Below are 23,495 nucleotides of genomic sequence, written 5' to 3'. Positions count from 1 at the left end.
GGGATTCCCTATTGATTATTTTAATAACTTTTCTACAATTATAATTGCATATTTAATCTTCATTATTCCTTTTAGAAAACTCAACTGTTTTTGGCAGAAACAGATTTAAGGTTTGCCACAAAATAATGGGAAGATTTAAAAAATATCCTTGGTACATATTTTCTACTATAGGCCTGGAGAAAGTTTTTATGGATAATTTAAAGCCAGAATCAGGTGAAAGTTTAAGGGGGTTGAACTTCTAGGTTAATTTTTCCCCAAGGGGTAGGGAAGTTTTAAATTCATGATTTCAAATGGAAGTGGCTTAAGAAAATTAAGAAAGACAATTTAAAAATAACACTTTTGAAATTTTGGGAATTTTTTTTTTTTTTTTTGGTTATTAGTATTTTACTAAGGATTATAGAAAAGTAAAGCCAAGAAAATTCTTCTAAGATTGTTACTTTTCAGAGTAACAGATTTTTATAAAGAAACATTGAGTCTTGGTCACTAGAAATGAAAAACTAATGTACCCAGAGTGGCAACAATAACAGTGATGAAATGGAAATCTTTAAAGGGTTTTATTTGAATTCAAAATTAAATATAAATGTTTCAATTCTGAAAATAGGAGAAAATGCATTTATTTAAATCCACATATAGTGGATTTGGGAAATATAATTTAGTATATATAAATTCATTTTGTCTTTTCATATGAATTCACTTTCACAAATAAATTAAAGCTACCTAAATCAAAAAGCTGCAAAGTTATAGCCAACTATTTGTTTAAATATAATCATTGAAATGTGAAAAATAATATCAAATTAGACAGTGTTTCAAGATGGCTGGCTCCACTTAGATAGTTCCTAATGCTACCTTGAAACTATTTAATTCATTTTATTTATACCTGGACTTTGGGAACAAAATTTTCTTAAAACATTGCCGATGAGAGTATTCCATTCACAAAACTCTTGCTTTTGTTGTTCTAAGTTTCAGAGTCACAGCCTCAACACTAGATGACAGAAATGGATATTCAGAATGTTCAGATATTCAGAAATAGCACCATGAAGATGGTGCACTGCATGGTGCACCTGCCTTCTGACTATAGGCAGAAGTTAACAAAAATAATATATAAATAAGTGATCGGAACTACAAAAACAAACACCCTGTTTTCTTCACCCACTGAAACAATTATAATACAAAATGTGTAATTAATGAGAAGCTTACATGTATTTGATGGCAAGTTTTACTGAGAAAGCACATTTACTTGGTTTTCCACATCACGTTCTAACAAACAATTCTTAAAAAAAACTCCTATAGAATTGCCAAATGCTGTTTGCTAATTAAAACTTTTACAAACAACGTGAGTTTTTACTATATTTTGGTCACATCTGGTTATTCCTCTTCTGCTAAAAATATAACTAAATTAATAAACTTCAGAAAGGAAATTCTCAACAGCAGTACTAATTTTAAGAGTCCTCTGTATTTCTTCCCCCATCTTCCAAGTGACTTTTATCTTAGTGTTCAAACTGTTGCTGAGGCCTGATGCAATTTTTCATATTCTGTTGCTGCTTTAAGAGACTCATTCATATAACAAGCAATAATCCTCATCTAACAGACAGGATCAGAAAGTTTATGAAACTATGGAGAAGTGTGTGTGTTCTTCCAGATACTCTGAAAAGAACCTGAGAGATGTGTACTGCAATTAACTAGTCACTGTTTCTGTGAACTTGAGATCTGATTTGAGTCTGGTGGGAATGCACCCATTCCTCCTTTGTCTACCAAAAACTCACTGTAAATTTAAGACAATTTACTTCTTAAATGCTTACTTATAATTCAGATTTGGCTTGGAGGTCTCTTTTCTTTCTATTTTGGGAATAAAGGAACATATCCCAGATTAAGTATATGATAAATTCCTATCAATCCAGGGAAAGATTTAAGTGGATCATTTCAAAGTCCTGTATCTGCTTCCTTGTAGACTCTGAAAAACCCCCTCTAGAAATTGTCTGCCCTTCTCACAAGAGACCTGTTGATTCTAGGGCTGGCATGTCAAAAGAGAACTCGAAGAAAATTGAGCTTTGCCTAAGACTGTGATACTTTTATAACAAGTTTTAGAAGAGTTCCTGAAAAGCCCTTTCTTAACTTTTGCTTGCATTTCTAAACTATAATAAGCTTTTAATAATAAATACACTCAACACTAAGAAGTGGTGACAGAGGATTAATACAGATTACATCTTTGTTCCTCCTCAACCCACTTCCCCTCACTCAAGATATTTAAATATTATTGTTTATCCATTTGGAATTCATTTTATTACAAGTTTGGTTCCAAAGTCACACTTGTCATTTCCTCTCACACCAACTAGGTTTTCTGTGTCTAGTAGGTTAGTTATCCGACAGCACAAAGGTGAAACTACAGTAACTATTCCAGCTAATTTGAGTTTAGAGCTGTGCTGTGGTCCTTATTTAGGATGATGTTTACAATTTCACCCTCATGTTCTTTCATATGATCCAAGAGATTTTCTTTGCTGGTTGATTCAAAACCACAAATGCAACAACAGAAGAGCAAAACACAATACTCCATTCCAGGAGGGGCCAGACTGGAGTTTTTTTCTAAATTATATGAGGTATTACTTGTAGGGCTCAGTTTTTCATTCTCATTAGGATCTATGACTTCACTGGGTGCCTGGGAAATCAGCTCGGAGGATGACACCAAACTTTCTGAACTTCCAATGACAGGATCGGCTCTCTCTTCACTGCTGTTTAATACAGTTTTTCCAGAGGATTTCCCCAGAACTCTTAAAAACAAAACACACCAAACCTTGAGTGGGCTATCTATACTGCAGGACTAGTAGTTTTAATTCTAACCTTAATTTGCATACAGTAATAAAGGGAGGGGGTGGAATCGAATACCTGCCACTTTGTGAAATTGCATCATTAATGGCCTTGTTTACTTGTTCGTAGTTGTAATTTTGGTCACTTGCATGCTTCCACATGTGAGACTTCAAAGATGGAGGATGGCTGCAAACGTACCCACAGAGAGAACATCTGAAAGACAGGTGTGAGGAAAATCAGAGCACTCCCATGACATTACTTAAAATTTAGAATGCTCCTGTAACAATGATTATGTTCCTTCTGAAGTTTTACTGGATATAGTCATATTTCACTGAATCAAAGATGACACTGGTTCTCAGAGAGGTCTAAGAATGATATCCTAGAGTCAATCAATGAAAGAGACATTTTATATTATAGAGAACGTACAAGAATCAAGACAAAAATCCTGGATTATTTAAGGAATTATATGATTTTGAAAAGATTTCTAACGGTAACACTTGAAATCTTGACCCTAAATTATTTAACCACATACATAAAGAAAATATAAATTTAACATTTTATATCACTCTTTTACTACTTTTTTTTTTTTTTTTTTGCGGGGGGAGTGATACAGGGCATTGAACCCAGGGACACTTTACCACTGAGTTATATTCCCAATCCTTTTTGAACACTGTTTTCTTTTTTTTTTTTTTTTTTAATCTTGAGACAGACCTTGCTAAGTCAGCTAGGCTGTCCTCAAACTTGAGATCCTTCTGCCTCAGCCTCCCTAGCTGCTGTGATTTTGGGCATTCACCATTGTGCCTGGGCTATACCATCCTATTTCTTTTTCTTTTCTTTCTTTCTTTTTTCTTTTTTTCAAATTTAGGTTTTATTTTTTTTTTTTCTGACCATGACTAGTTTAGAAAGCAAGATTTGACCTTTCTGTGCTGCTTTTATGGACACAAGGGAAGTAAGCACTGGCATTTGTAGAGTGTTTTATTCTTTTCTTAAAAGTTTTTATTTACAAAACATTGAAGAAAGAAATTAAGGAAGACCTTAAAGATGGAAAGATCTCCCATGTTCTTGGATAGGCAGAATTAATATTGTCAAAATGGCCGTACTATCAAAAGTGCTATACAGATTCAATGCAATTCCAATTAAAATCCCAATGACGTACCTTATAGAAATAGAGCAAGCAATTATGAAATTCATCTGGAAGAATAAGAAACCCAGAATAGCTAAAGCAATCCTTAGCAGGAAGAATGAAACAGGGGGTATTGCAATACCAGAACTTCAACTATACTACAAAGCAATAGTAACAAAAACAGCATGGTATTGGAACCAAAATAGATAGGTAGATCAATGGTACAGAACAGAGGACACGGACACAAACCCAAATAAATATAATATTCTAATACTAGACAAAGGGGCCAAAAATATGCAATGGAGAAAAGATGGCCTCTTCAACAAATGGTGCTGGGAAAACTGGAAATCCATATGCAACAGAATGAAACTAAACCCCTATCTCTCACCCTGCACAAAACTCAACTCACAATGGATCAAGGACCTTGGAATCAGACCAGAGACCCTGCATCTTATAGAAGAAAAAGTAGGTCCAAATCTTCACCTTGTTGGCTTAGGATCAGACTTCCTTAACAGGACTCCCATAGCACAAGAAATAAAAGCAAGAATCAATAACTGGGATAGATACAAACTAAAAAGCTTTCTCTTAGCAAAGGAAACTATCAGCAATGCGAAGAGAGAGCCTACAGAGTGGGAGAATATCTTTGCCACTCATACTTCAATTCAGATAGAGCACTAATTTCCAGACTCTATAAAGAACTCAAAAAACTCTACACGAAGAATACAAATAACCCAGTCAACAAATGGGCTAAGGAAATGAACAGACACTTCACAGAAGAAGATCTACAAGCAATCAACAAACATATGAAAAAATGTTCACCATCTTTAGTAATAAGAGAAATGCAAATCAAAACTACATTAAGATTCCATCTCACTCCAATCAGAATGGCGATTATCAAGAATACAAGCAACAATAGGTGTTGGTGAGGATGTGGGGAAAAAGGTACACTCATACATTGCTGGTGGGGCTGCAAATTAGTGCAGCCACTCTGGAAAGCAGTGTGGAGATTCCTTAGAAAACTTGGAATGGAACCACCACTTGACCCAGCTATCCCACTCCTTGGCCTATACCCAAAGGACTTAAAATCAGCATACTACAGAGATACAGCCACATCAATGTTCATAGCTGCTCAATTCACAATAGCCAGACTGTGGAACCAACCTAGATGCCCTTCAATTGATGACTGGATAAAGAAACTGTGGTATATATATACAATGGAATATTATACTCAGCTATAAAGAATAATAAAATTATGGCATTTGCAGGCAAATGGATGAAATTGGAGAATATCATGTTAAGTGAGATAAGCCAATCTCAAAAATCCAAAAGACGAATAATCTCACTGATAAGCGGATTTTGACACATAATGGGGGGTGGGAGGGGGACAAGAATGGAGGAAGGAGGGACTGTATAGAGGGAAAAGAGAGGTGGGAGGGGTAGGGGGAAAGAAAAAAATAACAGAATGAATCAAACATCATTACTCTATGTAAATGTATGAATATGCAAATGGTATGCTGTTACTCCATGTACAAACAGAAACACGTATCCCATTTGTTTACGATAAAAATAAATTAAAAAAAAGTTTTTATTTTTTTAGTTGTAAACCTTTATTTTATTTATTTATTTTTACATGGTGCCGAGGATCGAATCCAGTGCCTCACACGTTGCTAGATGAGTGCTCTACTGCTGAACCACAACCCCAGCTCTGCTTTATTCTTTTAATCTTTTAATTTAATCAGTTACACATGACAGCAGAATGTACTTTTGATACATCACATATAATGGAGTACAATTTCTCATTTTTCTGGCTATTCATGATGTAGACTCCCACTGGTCATATACTTATTATGTACATAGGGATATAAGGTCTGATTCATTCTACTGTACCACCCTATTTCTTAATTAAGAAAGCCAAAAGGAATCAAATGACTTGTGACATGAGCTTAGCAGATCCAAAGAAAATAGAAGTAGTCATGAAAAAGTCTTAACACTTTAGATTACATAAATAAACGTAACTATCTTAATATCTTGCGTGTGGCATACCTGTTACAACTGATGAACGAATTATTATTAGGCCTAATTCATTATTAGGTCTAATTCATAGTTTACAGTAGGGTTCACGGTTTATACTGTAAAATTCTGTTCTGACACCATGACAGTGTCAAATTAGTTCTATTGTCCTAAAAATCCCCAGGTTCTACAGCTATTCATTTGTCCTTCCTGCCCCTGAATTACTGGCAACCACTGATCTTTTTATTGTCTCCACAGTTCTGCTTTTCCACAACGTTACATAATTGGAATCATGGCAATAAGCAGTTAATGTTCTTCCACACCTTTTAGGGGCTCGGAAATTCTTGTTTATTGATAAGTAACATTTACTGTCTGGCTGTACCAGTTTGCTTATTCATCTACCCACTAAAGGACATCTCAGTTGCTTCCAGTTTTTTTGCAATTATGAATAAAGCTGCTGTAAACATTCATGTGCAGGTTTTGTGTGGATATAAGTTTTCATCATGTGGGTAAATACCCAAGGGCTTGACTGCAAGATAAAACTGTTTATCTTTTTAGGAAACCACAAATGTTTTTTGAACATATTTATATTACATGTAATTAGAAAATCAAATCAGATAACTCATTTGATCTCTTCCCTACACCAATAAGAGACATGGTCAATAAATCTAAAGGTATAAGAGTAAAATAAAGCCATTAAATATGGGCAAGGACTATACTCTTTTCTAATTCACTTCTAATTTAACTTTATGATAGAATGCAGCAATATTTCTTCGTTAACGTTCTCAGGATTGGGTTGAAGGCCAGCCGTGGGTAATTCTTGATAGACCTCCCCTGCCCCCCAATTTTTTTTTCAGTTGGGTACAGTGGCAGAAGCCTGAAATTCCAATTTGGGAGTCTAAGCCAGAAGGACTGCAAATTTGAGGATAGCCTAGCTAACTTAGCAAGACTGTCTCAAAATTAAAAAATAAAAAGGCTGGGAACAGAGCTCAGTGGTTAAACGCCAGGGGTTCAATACCCAGGGTCAAACAAAAACAAAACAAAACAAAACAACAAAAAACAAAGATGCAATTTCCCTATTAGTGAGGGACTGGCAAAGATGAGTTAAGTTTAAGATTCTTCACAGATGTGGAAATGCACAATTGATCAAGACTAAAGAAGCACAGACCTGTAACCCCACAAATCCTCAGTTTCATGTAGTTTTCTACCCTAGAGACATTCTTGTACCTGTTCACAAGGACACACATACAAGAATCACTGTAGCCATGAACAGAGGGGGCAAAAGGGACATAACCCACAATCATGTTCCTGCACAAGGCCACAGAAACCAATTGGTTTTTCTTCATATAATGCAACATGAGAAAGTCGTTAAAATCAAAAGAACTACATTTATACTTTTCACCATGAACCAATGCCAATAATTATCAGTGAAAAGGAAAAACAAAAAATTTGTTTGGTGTACAATTTAAATATATTGTTTAAAAATATATTTTTAACCCAGGGGCACTCAATCACTGAGCCACATCCCCAGCCTTTTTATATATTTTATTTAGAGATAGTGTCTCACGGAGTTGCTTAAAAGCCTTGCTAAGTTGTTCAGGCTGCTTTTGAACTCTCGATTCTCCTGACTCAGCCTGCCAAGCTGCTGGGATTACAGGCTTACGCACCCAATGAGGTTTTAGTTTTATCTACAACGTTTTATTTCTTCAAAATATGATAAAATTTTTGAAATGTTCTAAGACTTTATAGTTTGTATTCTACTTCTTTAAGATTCTATAGCTAGCTGGGTGTGGTGGTGCACACCTATAATCCCAGTGGCTAGGAGACTGAGGCAGGAGGATCATGAGTTCAAAGTCAGCCTCAGCAACAGTGAGACACTAAGCAATTCAGTGAGAACCTGTCTCTAAATAAAATACAAAATAGGGCTGGGGATGTGGCTCAGTGGTCCAGTGTCCCTGAGTTCAATGCCCTGGTGCCCTCTACCCCCCAAAAGATTTTATAGCTAGGATAACAAAACAAAGCACATTATTGGCTACATACAATTTTGCAAATTTATATCTGAGATGCACCCTGTTTTAACAAATCTCAATCCATTTTTACCAATGTTTATAGAAGTGCCAGCATAGCATCCCTTACATTCTGAAGTCACTGAATATTGTGTTTGTATCTATATTTTACTGTCACACTGTAGTGTGTACTATAATGTGCTCACAATCTCCCACTCAAGTGTCTCTGGAGCAGTCCCTTGAAAACAGTGATTGCCCTGCACCTGGCTGGGCACCCAGGTGACAGTGGGCAAGAGATGCCATGTATTTCCACCTAGTATCTCCACAAAGTACAACGCCTCTACACATGCTGAATATGGCAACTTATAATATGAATACCTTTACGTTATGTTATACAAAAGAGAAAAAGACACGAAATCGTGGTCCTTACGATTCTTGTCTCCTCATATAGACTGCTGTCCACAGAATTCTGAGCACAGCAAAGGATCTCTGGAGTGAAAAGTCAGACTTATATGACCAGATTTTCATACTTCGAGAAAACTGGGTCAGAAAAGAAATACTAAAAATTCACCTTATAGAACATCTCCAATGTTACCCAAACCTTTAAAAAATAAGGATGAGGAGATAGATGTGAGTAACACTGGTCCTTTTGTAGACTGTCCCTCATCTGGGGCTGTCTGATGTTTTCCTCATAGTGAGCCTGGGGTTATGGGTTCTTGGGAGAAGCACCACGGTGGTGAAGATCCACTGGCTCTACTACTATCTACTATCAATGTGATTTATCGCTGTCGATGCTGACCTCAATCACGTGGCCAAGGTCAGGTTTCTCCACAGCTAAGTGACTCTTTCCCTCTTTCCACACCATACACTTTGGAAGGAAGTCACCGTGGGTAGCTCATACTTCAGGAGTGCGAGTATCAGGCACCTCTCTGAGGGCAGAGTGTCTAAATAGATTATCTGGAATCTTCCTGCACTGGAGAGTTGTCTCTTCTCACCCACTTATTTATTTGTTCAATCATTATTTCTATCAGTATGGACATATGAATAATTACTTATACTGTGGGACAATTCAATACATTGCTCACATCATTCCAGACTTGATCACTGGGGGCTCTTTCCATTGGTCCCTTTGTCCTGTTGATACTTCCCTGTTATTTTGTTGGTTCGGTACTGTGTTACGTGCTGGCGCTACAAGATGAACAGGATTATTATTTCTTTAGTTCCTTTTACTAGTGAATAATATTAGAAATCAAGATTTGGGGGCCAGTGAACTGCTCTCACTTCGTAAATGACATTTTTTTTCTGATTTCAAAAATTTATTGTAGAAAAATCAGAGATATTCAGGAAAAAACCCAGAGAAAAGAAAAGTCACACAATTTTAACAACAGATAAAAACCAATATTATCTTTTAACATATTTTCCAATCTCTTAAAATACATACAGATTTTTTTATAAAATTGGGATCATGCAAGCCTATTGCTTTGTTAATATTTCATTCCCCAGTATGACTTAAACTTTCTATAATAAAATATTTAATGGATGCCTTGTATCCAATCACTTAATGGAATTGACAGAATTCTGACAAGTCCCTATTTCAAACAAAAAATATGACTGTAAAAATTGACAATCATCTTTGCCCAAGAAATTTAGGCATAGAAAAATTAAAAAATTAAGACAATTAAGCCTTTTGAGAGTCACTGAGAACAGTCCATAACTAATTTGTACACCAAACACTGCAAAATGTCCTCTGGGAGCAGGAGGGGCAAAATCACCCCTGATTGAAAACTTCATTATATTCAAGAGACTTCATTATATTCAAGGTTCTATTTTAAAATGTTTTTTCTACTTCTTCTTCTTCTTTTTTTTTTTAAACAAATCTACTTCATGGGTATAGTTATGTATACCTATATCCACCCTGTAGGTGGATAATACCTAAATCCAGTAATATGCATTCTTAAAAAAATTTTTTTTTTCAATACTGGGGATTGAACCAAGGGGGTGCTTTACCCCTGAGCTACATCCCCAGCCATTTTTATTTTTAATTTTAAGACAAGGTCTCACTAAATTGCTGAAGCTGACCTCAAACTAGTATGAAACTTAATGAGGAAATACTAGAAGCATTTCTGTTAAGCTCAAGAACAAAAAAAAACAGAGCTGGGCACGGTGGCACAAGCCTGTAATTCCAGTGACTCCGGAACAACAAACCCCCCCACAAAACAAAAAAGTCTTTACTATCCCCACTATTTGTTTGGTGCTGTGGAGGTACTAGCCAGTACAACTAGATAACAGAAAGAAATAAGAGGTAAAAACATAGAGGAAAGTGAGAGAAAATTATTTGTGGATAGTAACTGTATACCTGGCTAATCCAACAGAAAACTGAAAACTTATCAATAATAATTCACAAGGACATAAAGTTAACATTTCATACACACCAACAACTTCCCTATATAAAAACAATATTAAAATTCTATGAGGAAAGAAAAGACCCAATTTATATGAGGAAAAGAAAAAAATATGCAAGATCAAGCTAAATAGTATGCATGTGTATATCAGTCACTGATAGGCATGACTTTCAGTTACTATGGTTTAAATGCCACCAGTCCCCCACCAGATGGTTCAAATTTCAGTTACTAACTGATACAGATATGCTAACTAATGCAGAGTAGCAACTTCACTGGTAGCTTTCACTTCAGGACTTCCAACACAACTGTAGCATTGTCAGTGAGTAATTTGTTCTTTCCAAAGTCTGTCCCCAATCAGTCACTATGCTTCCAGTCAGTTCACTCACAGTCAGCAAAGTATTCAGTTTGTGTTGTGTCCTTGTCTCCCAGTGATATACCCACAAGACACTTTTTAAAAATGGATAATCAAAAGTGGAATTGGTGGAAAAAATGGAAGTGTAGCAAAAACCTAAAAGAAAAGGCTGGAAGCAAAATTAGACAGAAATGCCAAAGGAGTTATAGAACAAATATTTGACCAATAGGAAGATTGACACTGTGGACATGGAAGAAACCCTGGACCTAATGGCTAGAGGATATAACAGAAGGTGACCTTCATGGCATAAAAGAATGTGGTTGCCAGACGGAAGTGATGTTGGCAAGATATTCCACGTGGAAGAAGCTCTTGGAGAAATTTTATGATACTGAAAAGAGCAAAGGAAAAATGTTTAAAGTTGATCCATACTTACAAAGGATAACTCACAATTTGCCATAGAAAAGATGATCATTTCCTGTTTCAAGGGATATAATGAGAGGAATGCAAGCCCTATTCAAACTATTCTTGTTAAGTTTTTTTTTTTTTTTTTTTTTTTTTGGTACCAGGAATTGAACCCATGGGTGCTTAACTATTGGCTACATTCCCAGGCCTTTTAATTTCTTAATTTTGAGACAGGGTCTTGCTAAGATGCTTAAGGCCGAGGCTGGCTTTAAACTTCTGATCCTCCTGCCTAAGCCTCCCGAGTTGCCAGGATTACATATGTGCACCACCATGCCAGGTTTGGTAAATTTTAAATTACAGTATGCTATGGACTGAACCTATGTGGCTCCCAAAATTCATATGTTGAAACCTAACTCTTCACGGTCATGATATTAAGAAATGGGGCATTTGGGAGGTGACTAGGATGAATTAGTCACCTAATTCATCTAATGATGAATTAGTCGTTAGAATGGGATTAGTGCCCTTATAAAAGAGGCCCAAGGGAGCTTTTTCAGCTTCTTCCTCCATGTGAAGATTCAATAAGGCACCATCTTTGAAAGAGCACAATCCCGAACCAGACACCAAATGTGCTGATCCCTTGATATCGGATTCCCCAACTTCAGAACATAAGTAATAAATTTTCATTTATAAATTACTGGGTCTAAGGTTTTTTGTTACAGCAGCCTGATTGGACTAAGGTATAGTGCATTAAAAACACATTTTATTATTTTTATTTCTCTATATATTTATAATTAACAGTAAGGAAAAAGGTCATAGAACAATTATAATGTTCCCTATTAATTATCAGAATAGCTTTGCATGGTTTCAACTTGCTCGGTCATATTTATGGTCCCACACTATTGTATAAACTATCTGTATAAATACATACATACATATATGTGTGTGTGTATGTAAATATACTCAGACAAAACAAGTAATTTACAAGATAATATACTCGAAGAAAGCTTTAAAACACTACTTAGGTACAGCATACATGACTTGAAGAAGCTAAAAAGCCCATAATTGGTAAAGTTGTTAATTCTTCCTAAATTAATCCAGAAGCTCAACATTCCAATACAAATTTTAAGAGACTAGACAAGCTCATTCTTAAAGTTCATATCTGCATGCATTTATCACTCATGCAAAATAACAAGAGAGTGAATTACCTACAAAATCTACATACTTAACTCCACTTCTTTACCATCACTTCTCCTATAGAATTTGGTTTAATTTGAATATACAATTGAAAAAAAGGTTCTATTGTGAAACGCATTATATAAAAGAGAGGTTTAAGGTGCATATGCAGTTCAGAAACAATAAATAATACTATACATAACACCTGCTAAAGGGGAACATTACCACCGCCCTAGGAGCTCACGCATTTTCCCTAAGATCTCATAAACCTTCCCCCAAAAATGCATTGACTTTAATTTTTAATTTTATGATTTGCTTGTCTCCTCTGTTTTACCTCTCTGTATCCCTGAACTACTGCTTGTTTTCATGTCTTCGAGTGTAAAGAGAATTCTATTTTATGTACTCTTTGATGACCTGCTTAGCTCAATATTTTTGAGATTCAACCAAGTTAATAGGCAGAGCTTATTTGGCTTACAGAGAACCTGCTTTTCCTCTAATTTTCACTTCTGCAGTTTCTCAATTTCCCTGACAGAAAGTGAAATGGTTTTTAATATTCATCCAGCATTTTGGTCATCTTCTTTGGGAGTGCTTCAGGTTACCTCGTCTTCAGTGCTGTCTGAACTGGGAGCTCCTGCTTATTGGTTTAAATTGCTGAGCCATTCTTGTCCTACTCAACTGCTCAGCAAATGCTGCGTTTATTTAAAACCTTTTCTGACACGAGACCTATATCCCCTATACACAAATGAGATATACAGGCAAGGACAAAGAAAAATTCTAAAATACTACTTGTATAATTCCCTCATTTTTTAAAATGTACAAATGTAGATCTGTTGCAAAAGTGGGATTACACTGTAGATTTTCAATCCTATTTTTGGTAATGCTCTATTTTCTCATTAAAATTATGCATTTTCAATGGGAGTATATGTTCCATCCCATAAAAGCATCATAAATTAACCATTCTACTAACATTATAGAGTTAGAATTTAAGAAATCTTTTTGGCATTATAAATAATGCTATAACAAATACCTTGTACATCAAACTAAAATTATTGCTGATTATTCTTTAGGATAAAGTCCATTTCTACAATAAAATCCTTGAAAGGAAAACAAAGAAGTGCACACTCAGAGTTAAGACACAGAACATCAATGTACTTTCGAGACTCCCTATGTGCCCCATCCTGACTGCCTCCTCTTTCCTTCCTAGAGGTAAGAACATTCCTAGACTGCTGGACAGACTTTTTAAAGACTTTCATTTGTCAGCATTTACTATGTCAGGGAGAAACCAGGCATGATGAAATAAATACATTTAATTAATAATGGATATTTATGTTAGCACTGAAGCACACATTTTAGGAGCAAATGCTTAAGTTACTTTTAGAAGTCTGTGAAGAACAAGTATGCTTTCTTAAAAGATTTCGAGAATAGCTAAAATTCATTATCAGAAATGGGTAAATATTGACATGGGTAAATATTGCTGATGTGGCTAATCAATATCCTTTAATATGAAGAAGTTCTTAAAATCTTTTTTAAAGAGAATAAAGGGATAAAGTAAGAAGAGTGTGCTTAACAAATAGGCCCTAATTTCATGAATACCTTCCTTAAGAGGCTATTCTGGGGGCTGGGGTTGTGGCCCAGTGTAGAGCACTTGCCTAGCACGTGTGAGGCACTGGGTTTGAACCTTGGCACCACATAAAAGTAAGTAAAATAAAGGTATTGTGTTCATCTATGATTAAAGAAAAATTTTAAAAAATAAATTACAAAAAAAGAGGCTGTTCTGAAGAAATGCTAACAATGGTGAATATTCATGTCAGGATCTAATCTAAGTATGGTAGGAAATTGGGAATCATCTGATAACATTAAAGTAATTTTCAATTGATTAAAGGAGAAACGATATTACAGGAGAATCTTAACTGCAAAGTTATATAAGGCCGCACCTAAATACATTTATACTCCCTTTTAAATTTATTTTATTTTTTTGAACCCAGGGGGGTACTTAAACACTGAGCCACATCCCCCAGTCCTTTTAATTTTTTAAATTTTGAGACAGGGTCTCACTAAGTTGTTGAGGGCCTTGCAACCTGGGACTTCCGATCCTCCTGCTTTAGCCTCTCAAGTTGCTAGGATTACAGGTGTGCACTATCACACCCAACTTGATACCCAGACCCCCTTATTTTCTTTTTGGTACTGGGGATTGAACCCAGGGGCACTCAATCACTGAGCCACATTCCCAGCCCTTTTTATATTTTATTTAGAGACAGGGTCTCACTAAATTGCTTAAGTCCTCACTAAATAGCTGATATTGGCTTTGAACTCTCGATCCTTCTGCCTCAGCCTGCCGAATACTAGGATTACAGATGTGCACTACTCCACCTTTTTTTTTTTTTTTGAAGAATATGCTTCCTTTAGCTGAATTTTCTCATTTTCCACTCCCTCCCCACTTTTCCTATATAATTCCAGGGAGAGACCCAAATTTTATTAGTCAAAAGAGAGAGAGAGAGAGAGAAAGAAAAATCATTATTACAGCATCATCTGCTTTATATATTTCACCATACTTGTTTCCTGAAATTTTCCTTACTGCCTACCTTCTTTCACAAAGATGCAAATTTCATGATCATGTGTTTTACTGAGTTGGAAAGGGAAGAAGAGCTGGATCTATTCCAATGACCAAAATACATGTAGTACCCAAAGAAAGGAGAAATGACAGAAAACATGTTTTAAAATAGAGCTATGTCTAATAGACCACTTCTAACTACTATGTCCAACAGACTAGCAATACCCGAATTTCCATTTAGATAACTTACTCCTTCCTAACCCACCCTGTGCACTGTATGTGGGGAAAACCAAACTAAAACAAAATCATCAAAAGCACAGCAGCAGCATGGGCACCATGATATTGCCTGTCACAATTTTATTTTGATCCTTTGGTGGAGCTGCCAAATGCTCCTGATAGAACCGTTTGGTACTTCAATTATTCAAGTCTATCAAGGCAAAGCCATATATGTGACATGAGGAAACAAGAGAACACCCTGGCAGCTTAGCTCAGCAGTCCTGGTAGCCTCTCAATAAGGCCACTGCTGGATCAAAGCTTTGGAATGCCAGAATCAACAGAATTTCCATATCAATCAATCAATATTCCAACCATCTGTATAAAAATGATCTCTTTCTGATGCAGGAAAACTATATTTTGACAGCTAAAAGAAACCAATGTAGAAAGTCAAGGTTTGTTTTAATCAGCTTTTTCACTGCTGTGCCCAAAGACCTGACAAGAACAATCAGAGGAGGAAAAGTTTATTTTGGGGCTCACTGTTTCAGAAGTCTCAGTCTATAGAGAGTGGGCTCCATTCCATGGGACGTGAAGTAAGGTAGAACATAATGGCAGAATAGTATGGCAGAGGAAAGCAGGTCAGCCAGGACATGGTCACCAAGAAGCACAGAAAGACTCCCCTTGCCGGGTAGAAAATATATACCTCAAAGGCACTCCCCCAAGGACCAACCCCTCCAGCCGCATTCTATATTCAGTCACCACTCAGTTAATCCCCATAAGGGAATTAATTTACTGATAGGAATAAAGCTCTCACAACCCAATCATTTCATCTCTAACCTTCTTGAATTGTCTCACTCATGAGCTTCTGTGCCCAAACCATAACAAGGTTTCTTAGAACTTGGGTAAAAAACTTGGGGCTGAATTTTTCTACCATCTTTCTCTATTGCTAATAAGTCAGTTACTTCAGTTCCCAAACTCCAGGATACTGGTTAAAATAATCCTATTTCCCTGGCCTGGGCCTTTACTTGATGGGTCTCTAGGTCATCAAATTAGAAACAGTTGCTGTGAGGGGTGGAGGTGGAAGAAAGGAGCTAGGTGTTTTCAAGTGTGGGGCAACTCATATAATTTGAACATATGCATAAAGATTTCAATAGAAGTCTTGCAACAGGGTTTGTCTTATTACATTCAAATTTATTTTCTATGCTTTTAAACAGAGAGAGGGAGAGAGGGAGAGAGAGATGTACACAGAGACAGACACATAGTTAAGAGACTTAGCAAGCAAATTTGGTATTTGGGCCATGTGAGGTTCCTAATATGAACAAACTAACATTTGGATATTTTTGGACTGTGTATCAAAATTGGACCAGGCATTGAAATAATTTGAGCTGGATGTGGTGGTACATGCCTATAATCCCAGCAACCTGGGAGGCTGAGGCAGTAGAATCACAAGTTTGAGGCCAGCCTCAGCTACATAGGGAGACCTTAAGTAATTTAGTGAGACCCTATCTCAAAATAAAAAACAAAAAAGGCTGGGATATGGCTCAATGGTAAAGCACATCTGGGTTCAATTCATGGTACCAAAACAAAACAAAACAAAACAAAAAGCCAAAATAATCTGACATACGTGTGTGTGTGTATTTGGGCAACTCTTTTATTTAAAAGGCATAGTAATACCACCAAATATTTATTTTCAATAATAAGTTACACAATACGTGTCTAGAAGCAGAGCCATTTTACACAAGAAAACCTGAGGCATTTATCAGCCAGTGTTTACTGAGTACCTATTATGTGCTAGGCAGTGTGCTGAATGATTTAGTCAAAGCCCATCCACATACTTCCCTCTATGTCGAGTTATACCCCAAACAGTGTTTTGGAATTGTGTTTAGCAACAATTGAGTTTAGCAACAACTGTGTTGCTAAAAGAAAATGGGTTAAATTGGCACATAGTTAGAAGGTAACTCGGTAACCACAGGAAAAAAGATTTTGTTCTCCCATCTTTATTCTCCACAAAGGTGGTATGAGGGGATGAACATGGGGGCAGGGGATTCCAGTATTGTAATATTAAACCCAAAACAATCTACTGTTTGAAAATTCTGAATGGAAGTTTTACTGAGTTTCAGTAAAACTTCGGGGGCACTGTTACATCAAGTATAACTACAATTGGTGTGTGGTTAACATAGAATAAGCACAAAGTTAGCTGAGTCTTGCAAAGTTAGCTGAGTCTGGGATAGGGTGGTGTCATTTTAATCTTTCCCTGTCCTTACACAGAATGGCTGAGATGACCTCATGACTTCATGAGCAGGAGGAACCAGTCCCCATCAACAAACCAGGAAACATGCTGGGGCTTCACAAATATAATCTCATTCAACCCTTGCAAAGCCTTAGGAGATAGGCAGTATTATCTCCAGTTTCATATGGGGTGTAAGACTGAAGTAACAGTCCCAAGGTCACCAGGAGGGCACAGGAAGATTGTGGTTCAGGCCTGGGTCTTTTAAGTATCAGTGCTCCCTATGACACTGTATTGTCTCTGAAGTAGTCAGCACAGGGACCTCAGCAGTGACAGTATTTCCACCTGGGCACAGTGTTTTTCTCTTGTAAAATAAGCTATGCCTGACTACCCAGGAACAGGATTCTTTGTTTCCCAAATGATGAGAGAAGTCAGAAGTCAGCATTTTCTTTCTTTCTTTCTTTCTTTTTTTTTTTTTTTGGTTAAACAATGAATCACTGCAAAGGGATGAGGACCAAACCTGGGTCCAGTTACTATTAGACAACTACCCTTTCCTGGCTGCTTATTATGTGCTAGTACTTTACATGGCATTTCATAGATTCCTCACCACCTTAATTATCCTCATTTTATAAATGACAAAACCAAGCAAAGAGAGGGGAAACAGTTTGCTCAGTCACAGATGCCCTATGTGAGCTTACTAAGGTTCAATCCCAGGAAACAGTCTCCACAGCCAGGACTCTTACATATAAAGCTGTACTGACCAGATCATGCAAACAGGTTGAGTGAAGGACTAGAAAGACAACATAAAAAGCAAGGCAGGAGGAAGAAACAGGGGTCGCCACTGCAGAACTCTACTACACAACAGGCACATATAAATACGTGAAGAAGCTTTTGTGCCCAGTAAGACGACTAGTTGTGCAACAAGGCATTTTGCTCTATAAGAGATTCACCACTGCTTCTTATGAGCATGTTTCTTAACAAAATGTGGGTAACCAGAAATGCACAGAGTATGGACTCAGAAAACCAACCCAAACTCTGATCACAAGAGAACCAGGCAACACAACTGAATGAAGTAGGTAGGAATTAAGATAGGAAAACTACTGTGATCCTTAGATTAAATCATACATCAAGAAGGCCCAGCTCATTGCAAACTACATGAAAGTGAAGAGAAAGTCCTAGAAACATACTGGAATCGAACATGTTAATCCATAATGCTCTTCAGACTACAAATCCCATTAGGAAAAGGAGGATACATATTGAAAGAATTTAAAGAAGGTTAAAAGGAGAGTTACAAAGTCAGAGATAATGATACTACTTGAAGATTCTCTTATTAGCTGGGCACAATGGCACACCTGTAATCCCAGCAGCTCAGGAGGTTAAGGCAGGAGGATCATGAGTTCAAAGCCAGCCTCAGCAACAGCAAGGCACTAAGCAACTCAGTGAGTCCCTATCGCTAAATAAAATACAAAACAGGGTTAAGGATGTAGCTCAGTGGTCCAGTGCCCCTGAGTTCAATCCCCAGTACCAAAAAAAAAAAAAAAAAAAAAGATTCTCATAGGATGTTGTCCATTGGTAGGAAGATCTAAGGACTATTACATCCAATTCCATGAGCCCATGAATATTTTAAGAACATAAGAAAACATCCCTAAGACACCAAAGGCTATCAAAATGAATCTTATAAGACTCATCAACTCAGGTCAACACAAAATGCTCTACAGAATCAGAAATCAATATTAGTCCTTTTTATAAATTTATCATTATATATAGGTTAGTGTTCCTTACTTAAAATGCTGTGACTAGAAGTCTTTCAGATTTTGTGTCCTTTTGGTTTTAGAATAATTGCATATGGATAATGAGATATTTTGGAGATGAGACCCAGGTCTAAACATGAAATTCATGTTTATAGCCTGAAGGTAATTTTACCCAATACTCTTCTTGTGCACCTGTATTTTGGCTGTAATTCATTGTATGTGGTCAGGTGTGGAATTTTCTACTTGTGGCATCACATTAGCACTCAAAAAGTGTTGGATGTTTTGTGTGTGTGGTGCTAGGCATATGCTCTTCCACTAAGCTATAGTCCCAACCCATGGACTTTCGGATTAACCTGTATTTGCTCAACCTGTACTTGAGAGAAATGTTTGTCTATAAGCTCCATGACAAACAAAGATGATGCCTCTTCTCTTATACAGTCTAAGAGTTCCTGAAACAAACTATTTGTTCAATGTCTGAGTGAATAAATGAACATTCTAATTCTAGTTCCAGAGAATATTACTGGCCAAATCATGTGAATTTGACATGCACATCATTACATTTGAAAATAAAGACACAAAATATTAAGGCAAAGCTTTCTCCTTATATCAGAAAACTCTAGTATCTCCAAGTTTACATGATGTTCTAAACATTCCCCAGTATAAATCACTTATGTCCAATCCCACTTAGCATACCTTACATAGAACTTATGACACTGAGTGACTATTGATAATGGCCTTCATTATGCTCTGGAAAAAATCTTTCTTAGGAATTGTAATTTTGAAAATATTTCAAACGATAATAGAGATGCTAAGGTCAATGCCAAACACCTTCTACAGAGCAACAAGACTGCAAACAGATATACTGTTACAAGTATGCTAGTTAGAATATTAAACACATACTAAATATTTAAAACCATACATAGCAGAATGCTATGGCACATGCCTAAGATCCCAGAGACTTGGGAGGCTGAGACAGAAGGATTACAAGTTCAAGGCCAGCCTCTGCAACTTGGTGAGATCTTGTCTCAAAATAAAAAATAAAAGGCCAGGCATGGTCGTAAATGCCTATAATCCCAGCAGCTCAAGAAGCTGACTCAGGAAGAGCACAAGTTCAAAGGCAGCTTCAGCAACTTAGTGAAGCCCTAAGCAACTTAGAAAAACCCTGTCTAAAATAAAAAATAAAAAGAACTGGGGATGTGGCTCAGTGGTTGAGTGCTCCTGGGATTCTGGGTTCAATCCCTGGTAACAAAAAATAAAAATTAAAGGGCCTCAGTGGCAGAGTACCCCAGTACCAAAACAAAAAAACACACAAAAAAAATCAAAAGCAACAAAAAATCCCCATCATATATGGAGAGAACTCCTTGCCATAGGCCCAAATAATGACTATTTATGGGAGAGTCTGTCAGGTTTTTATTTACATTAATAGAGCAACTTTTCCACACCTTTTGTCATACCTATAAAACCTAGGAAAAGAATTGAAACCTGAAAAAATGTTTTGATGAAGCTTCAAAGAATTCATGCCCACAGCCTCAAACTATCAGTCACAGAGTTTGGCTAAGTTCTGATGTGGGAACCTTATGTTCTACTGTGGCTCCAAGTAGAACAAACGGCGTTGGACAGATGGAGAAACTCTGTAAAACATCTGCACCTTCACATATTTATTTTGCAGTACTGAGTATTGAACCCAGGGCCTTGCACTCGCTAGGTAAGCACTCAACCACTGAGCTACATCTCCAGCCCACGTCTGCACCTTTATTATACGCAAACAGCAATTTATTCTCAAGAAGCAAAGTTTATTTAAGCAATGAGAATCCTGAATGAGAATGCTTACATATTCTCTCACTACATGCTGTAATTAGCTTTTGTGAAAAATCAAGTAAAAAACTAAATTAAATGACCTTAATGTATAGAATAGCTTAATTAGACTTCTGTAGGGAATTTTACTGCTTTTAAATATTAAGGATTAATTATTTCTATTTTATTTATTTACAATACAATATTTTAATACAAACATTAAAATTCTAGGATCATCACACTTACCTGTATGGCTTGTCAGAGTTATGAATTCGTCTGTGGTTTCTGACACCAACATATGTTGTACTTGTATAATCGCACACATCACATCTATACTGTTTCTGGGTTGAAGACTTACTCCCTAGACAAGGTATTTCAGAGTTTCAGAGATATGTTTTAAGAAGATTCAAATAACAGCATTTACATTATGTTGTAAATGAATATTTATACACCAGAGTACTACCATTTTAATCAAGGCTTTCTTACTGTTTAACAAGTTTGAAGTCGTTTTATAGATTCTGCTGTACCTAGACTATCAGCAGACATAAACTGATCATTATCTGATCTGTACACATAGATAAGGCTAGGCTGGTTTCTGCAAAACCTTGTAAAAAGTTCTAGAGTATAATGAACTTGCTTCCGGCTGCCCTGCTAGCTACACAGCAGTTATATTAATCAGAGACCCACTGTTCATTGGAAAGGTGTTAGTCTAATCAGCAATGGATACAGTATCCTAAAGAAACACTGGTTTGCAAACCATGTGTAATCCAATATTACAAAGTTTAACCACAAACCATATATAGCAAACTCAATATAAAAAGCCTAGGCTGGGTGTGGTGGCATGAGTTTGTAATCCCAGCTACTTGGGAGGATGAGGCAGGAGGAACCAAAGTTTAGGACCAGCCTGGGATATATTAAAAGTTTTCCCAGCCTGTGAGTTTACAGTTTACAGCTGTCAGCTATCCATTCAATGTAAGAAGAGCAACAGCATATTACGATGGGCTCTATAATGTAGAATAATTACCTCTAGTAATCTGACACTTTACAGGGACAAAGGTTATGAATATGCAGCTCTCTGAAACGCAGGAAACATGGATCCAATGGAAACAGGTCATGTTACTAACTCACTCTGCAACAACAGGGCTGAGTAATTTAAGTGTGACAATACAAGTTGAATAACTTGATCAAATGAAACTGTTTCTTGAAGATATTCAAGGCTTTATTTATTCTCTGTCAGCATAAAATCCACAGGCTATTCTTACTCAGAATGCTTTCTATTTAGGAACAAAGCAAGCATTGAGGCTTAAGAATCAGGCAAAGCAGGAAGAGCTGTGTTTCCCTTGGCAGGAGGGAAGTATAGGTAAAACACAAGTAACAGGGTGTAAGAGCAAAATTAGTGGTACAAAAGAAAACCCGCACTGAAATTTTAACAAAGAAAATTCTTAAGTTAAATTTAAGCTTTCTAAAATTGAAATTTTCTTTGGCTAATAACTACTGCCAGGCAGAACAAAATGTCCTAATTTCCTGGTATAAATCTATAACATTAATACATGCACTAATCATAATTATAATCTAAGTATTGCTCTTAATTGGTAGGTTAAAAACTTGGACTTGATTATAAATGGCGCTGTTCCAAATATAGTTAAAAAAAAACTTGAAAAAATGAAGTGTGAAATATTGGATAATGGTTTTGTGTGAGAAATATTACAGATCAATGACAACTAATAAAACTGACAGATGGAAAAACTTAATATAGCACAGAATGAGAGCCTGTGCTACTTCAAGCAAATGTTTCCAATGAAAAAAAGATTGGATTTAAAGTTCAAAAACTTGGGCTTAGTTCTTGCTCTGCCACTTACTACCAGTATGATTATGGATAAATTATTTTACCTCTTCAGGTCTCAATTTTCTCATCTACAAAATGGAAATACTAGAATCTCAAGCATGGTTTAGCAAATCCTGTATTCTTCCTTCACCAAAGTATGTACATTCATACTTCTCTGGGTAGTCTCTGCCCTATTATTGAGCTGTAGATTCTCTGAGGGTAAGTATCTACCTGTTTGGTTTGCACTGAACCCCAGGGCTTGGCAAATTATGGATTTCCAAGAAAGGAAAATTTAACTGAATTTCAACAAGAAAGACCGTGTGAAAGCTGCTTTGCTTCTTGGAGCCCTGATGGATTTTGAGGATATACCCATCAGTCCAGTTCTGATTTCTTCACTGCGCTGGGTTCCTTAAGGGCAAAGATGCCCATCACTGTACTTCTAGCACCTGGCAATGCTCTAGATGGGCATGCCATGCTTTTAGGATGAAGGAATGCCTAAAGTACAATCACACTGGACTTCTGTGTTGAAAGCATGCCCAGAAGTATCTGTGGTGCAATAAAAAATGCTTTGGTCCCTAGACCAAAGGAGAACCAAAGGAGACATACATCTCCTCTTGTTAAATAAGTTCACTAAGTGGCTAAAGAAGTTTTAACAAAGCATCAGCTGAAAAGTTGTTCTGTTGTCTGTCAACCAGATTTAAAAATATCTAATACTGCATTAATAAAGTACCTATCCAGGTGGAAGTATGCAGGAAGCTATTGGCTACCTGCACTGTTTTACACTACTATGACAAAGAATAGCCCAGGAGCCATGTAACCGTAGGAAAGAATGGCAAACAATTAAAAATTCATACATTTAACTCT

General features: G+C 36.6%; 1 protein-coding gene across 3 annotated transcripts in view; it reads right to left on the bottom strand.

Moving 5' to 3' along the window:
- ZNF507 (zinc finger protein 507) overlaps nt 1-23,495 on the bottom strand; it is a 41,054-nt gene that overhangs the window by 5,481 nt on the left and 12,078 nt on the right. For 2 of the 3 annotated variants that reach the window (XM_079119899.1, XM_079119900.1), the window contains 3 exons: nt 21,053-21,167; nt 2,881-3,015; nt 355-2,765 (listed from right to left, as the gene is read on the bottom strand). In XM_079119899.1, coding sequence (XP_078976025.1) covers nt 2,399-2,765; nt 2,881-3,015; nt 21,053-21,167 — 617 coding nt within the window. In that variant the 3' untranslated portion in view covers nt 355-2,398. Of the gene's footprint in view, nt 1-354; nt 2,766-2,880; nt 3,016-21,052; nt 21,168-23,495 lie in introns of those variants that run through there. The other variant, XM_079119901.1, reaches the window with a different exon arrangement.

Source organism: Sciurus vulgaris, assembly GCF_902686455.1.
Source record: "Sciurus vulgaris genome assembly, chromosome: 17".
Lineage (NCBI taxonomy): Eukaryota > Metazoa > Chordata > Mammalia > Rodentia > Sciuridae > Sciurus > Sciurus vulgaris.
Note: the sequence above shows the minus strand (reverse complement) of the source record. Positions and strands in the feature narration are given on the sequence as shown.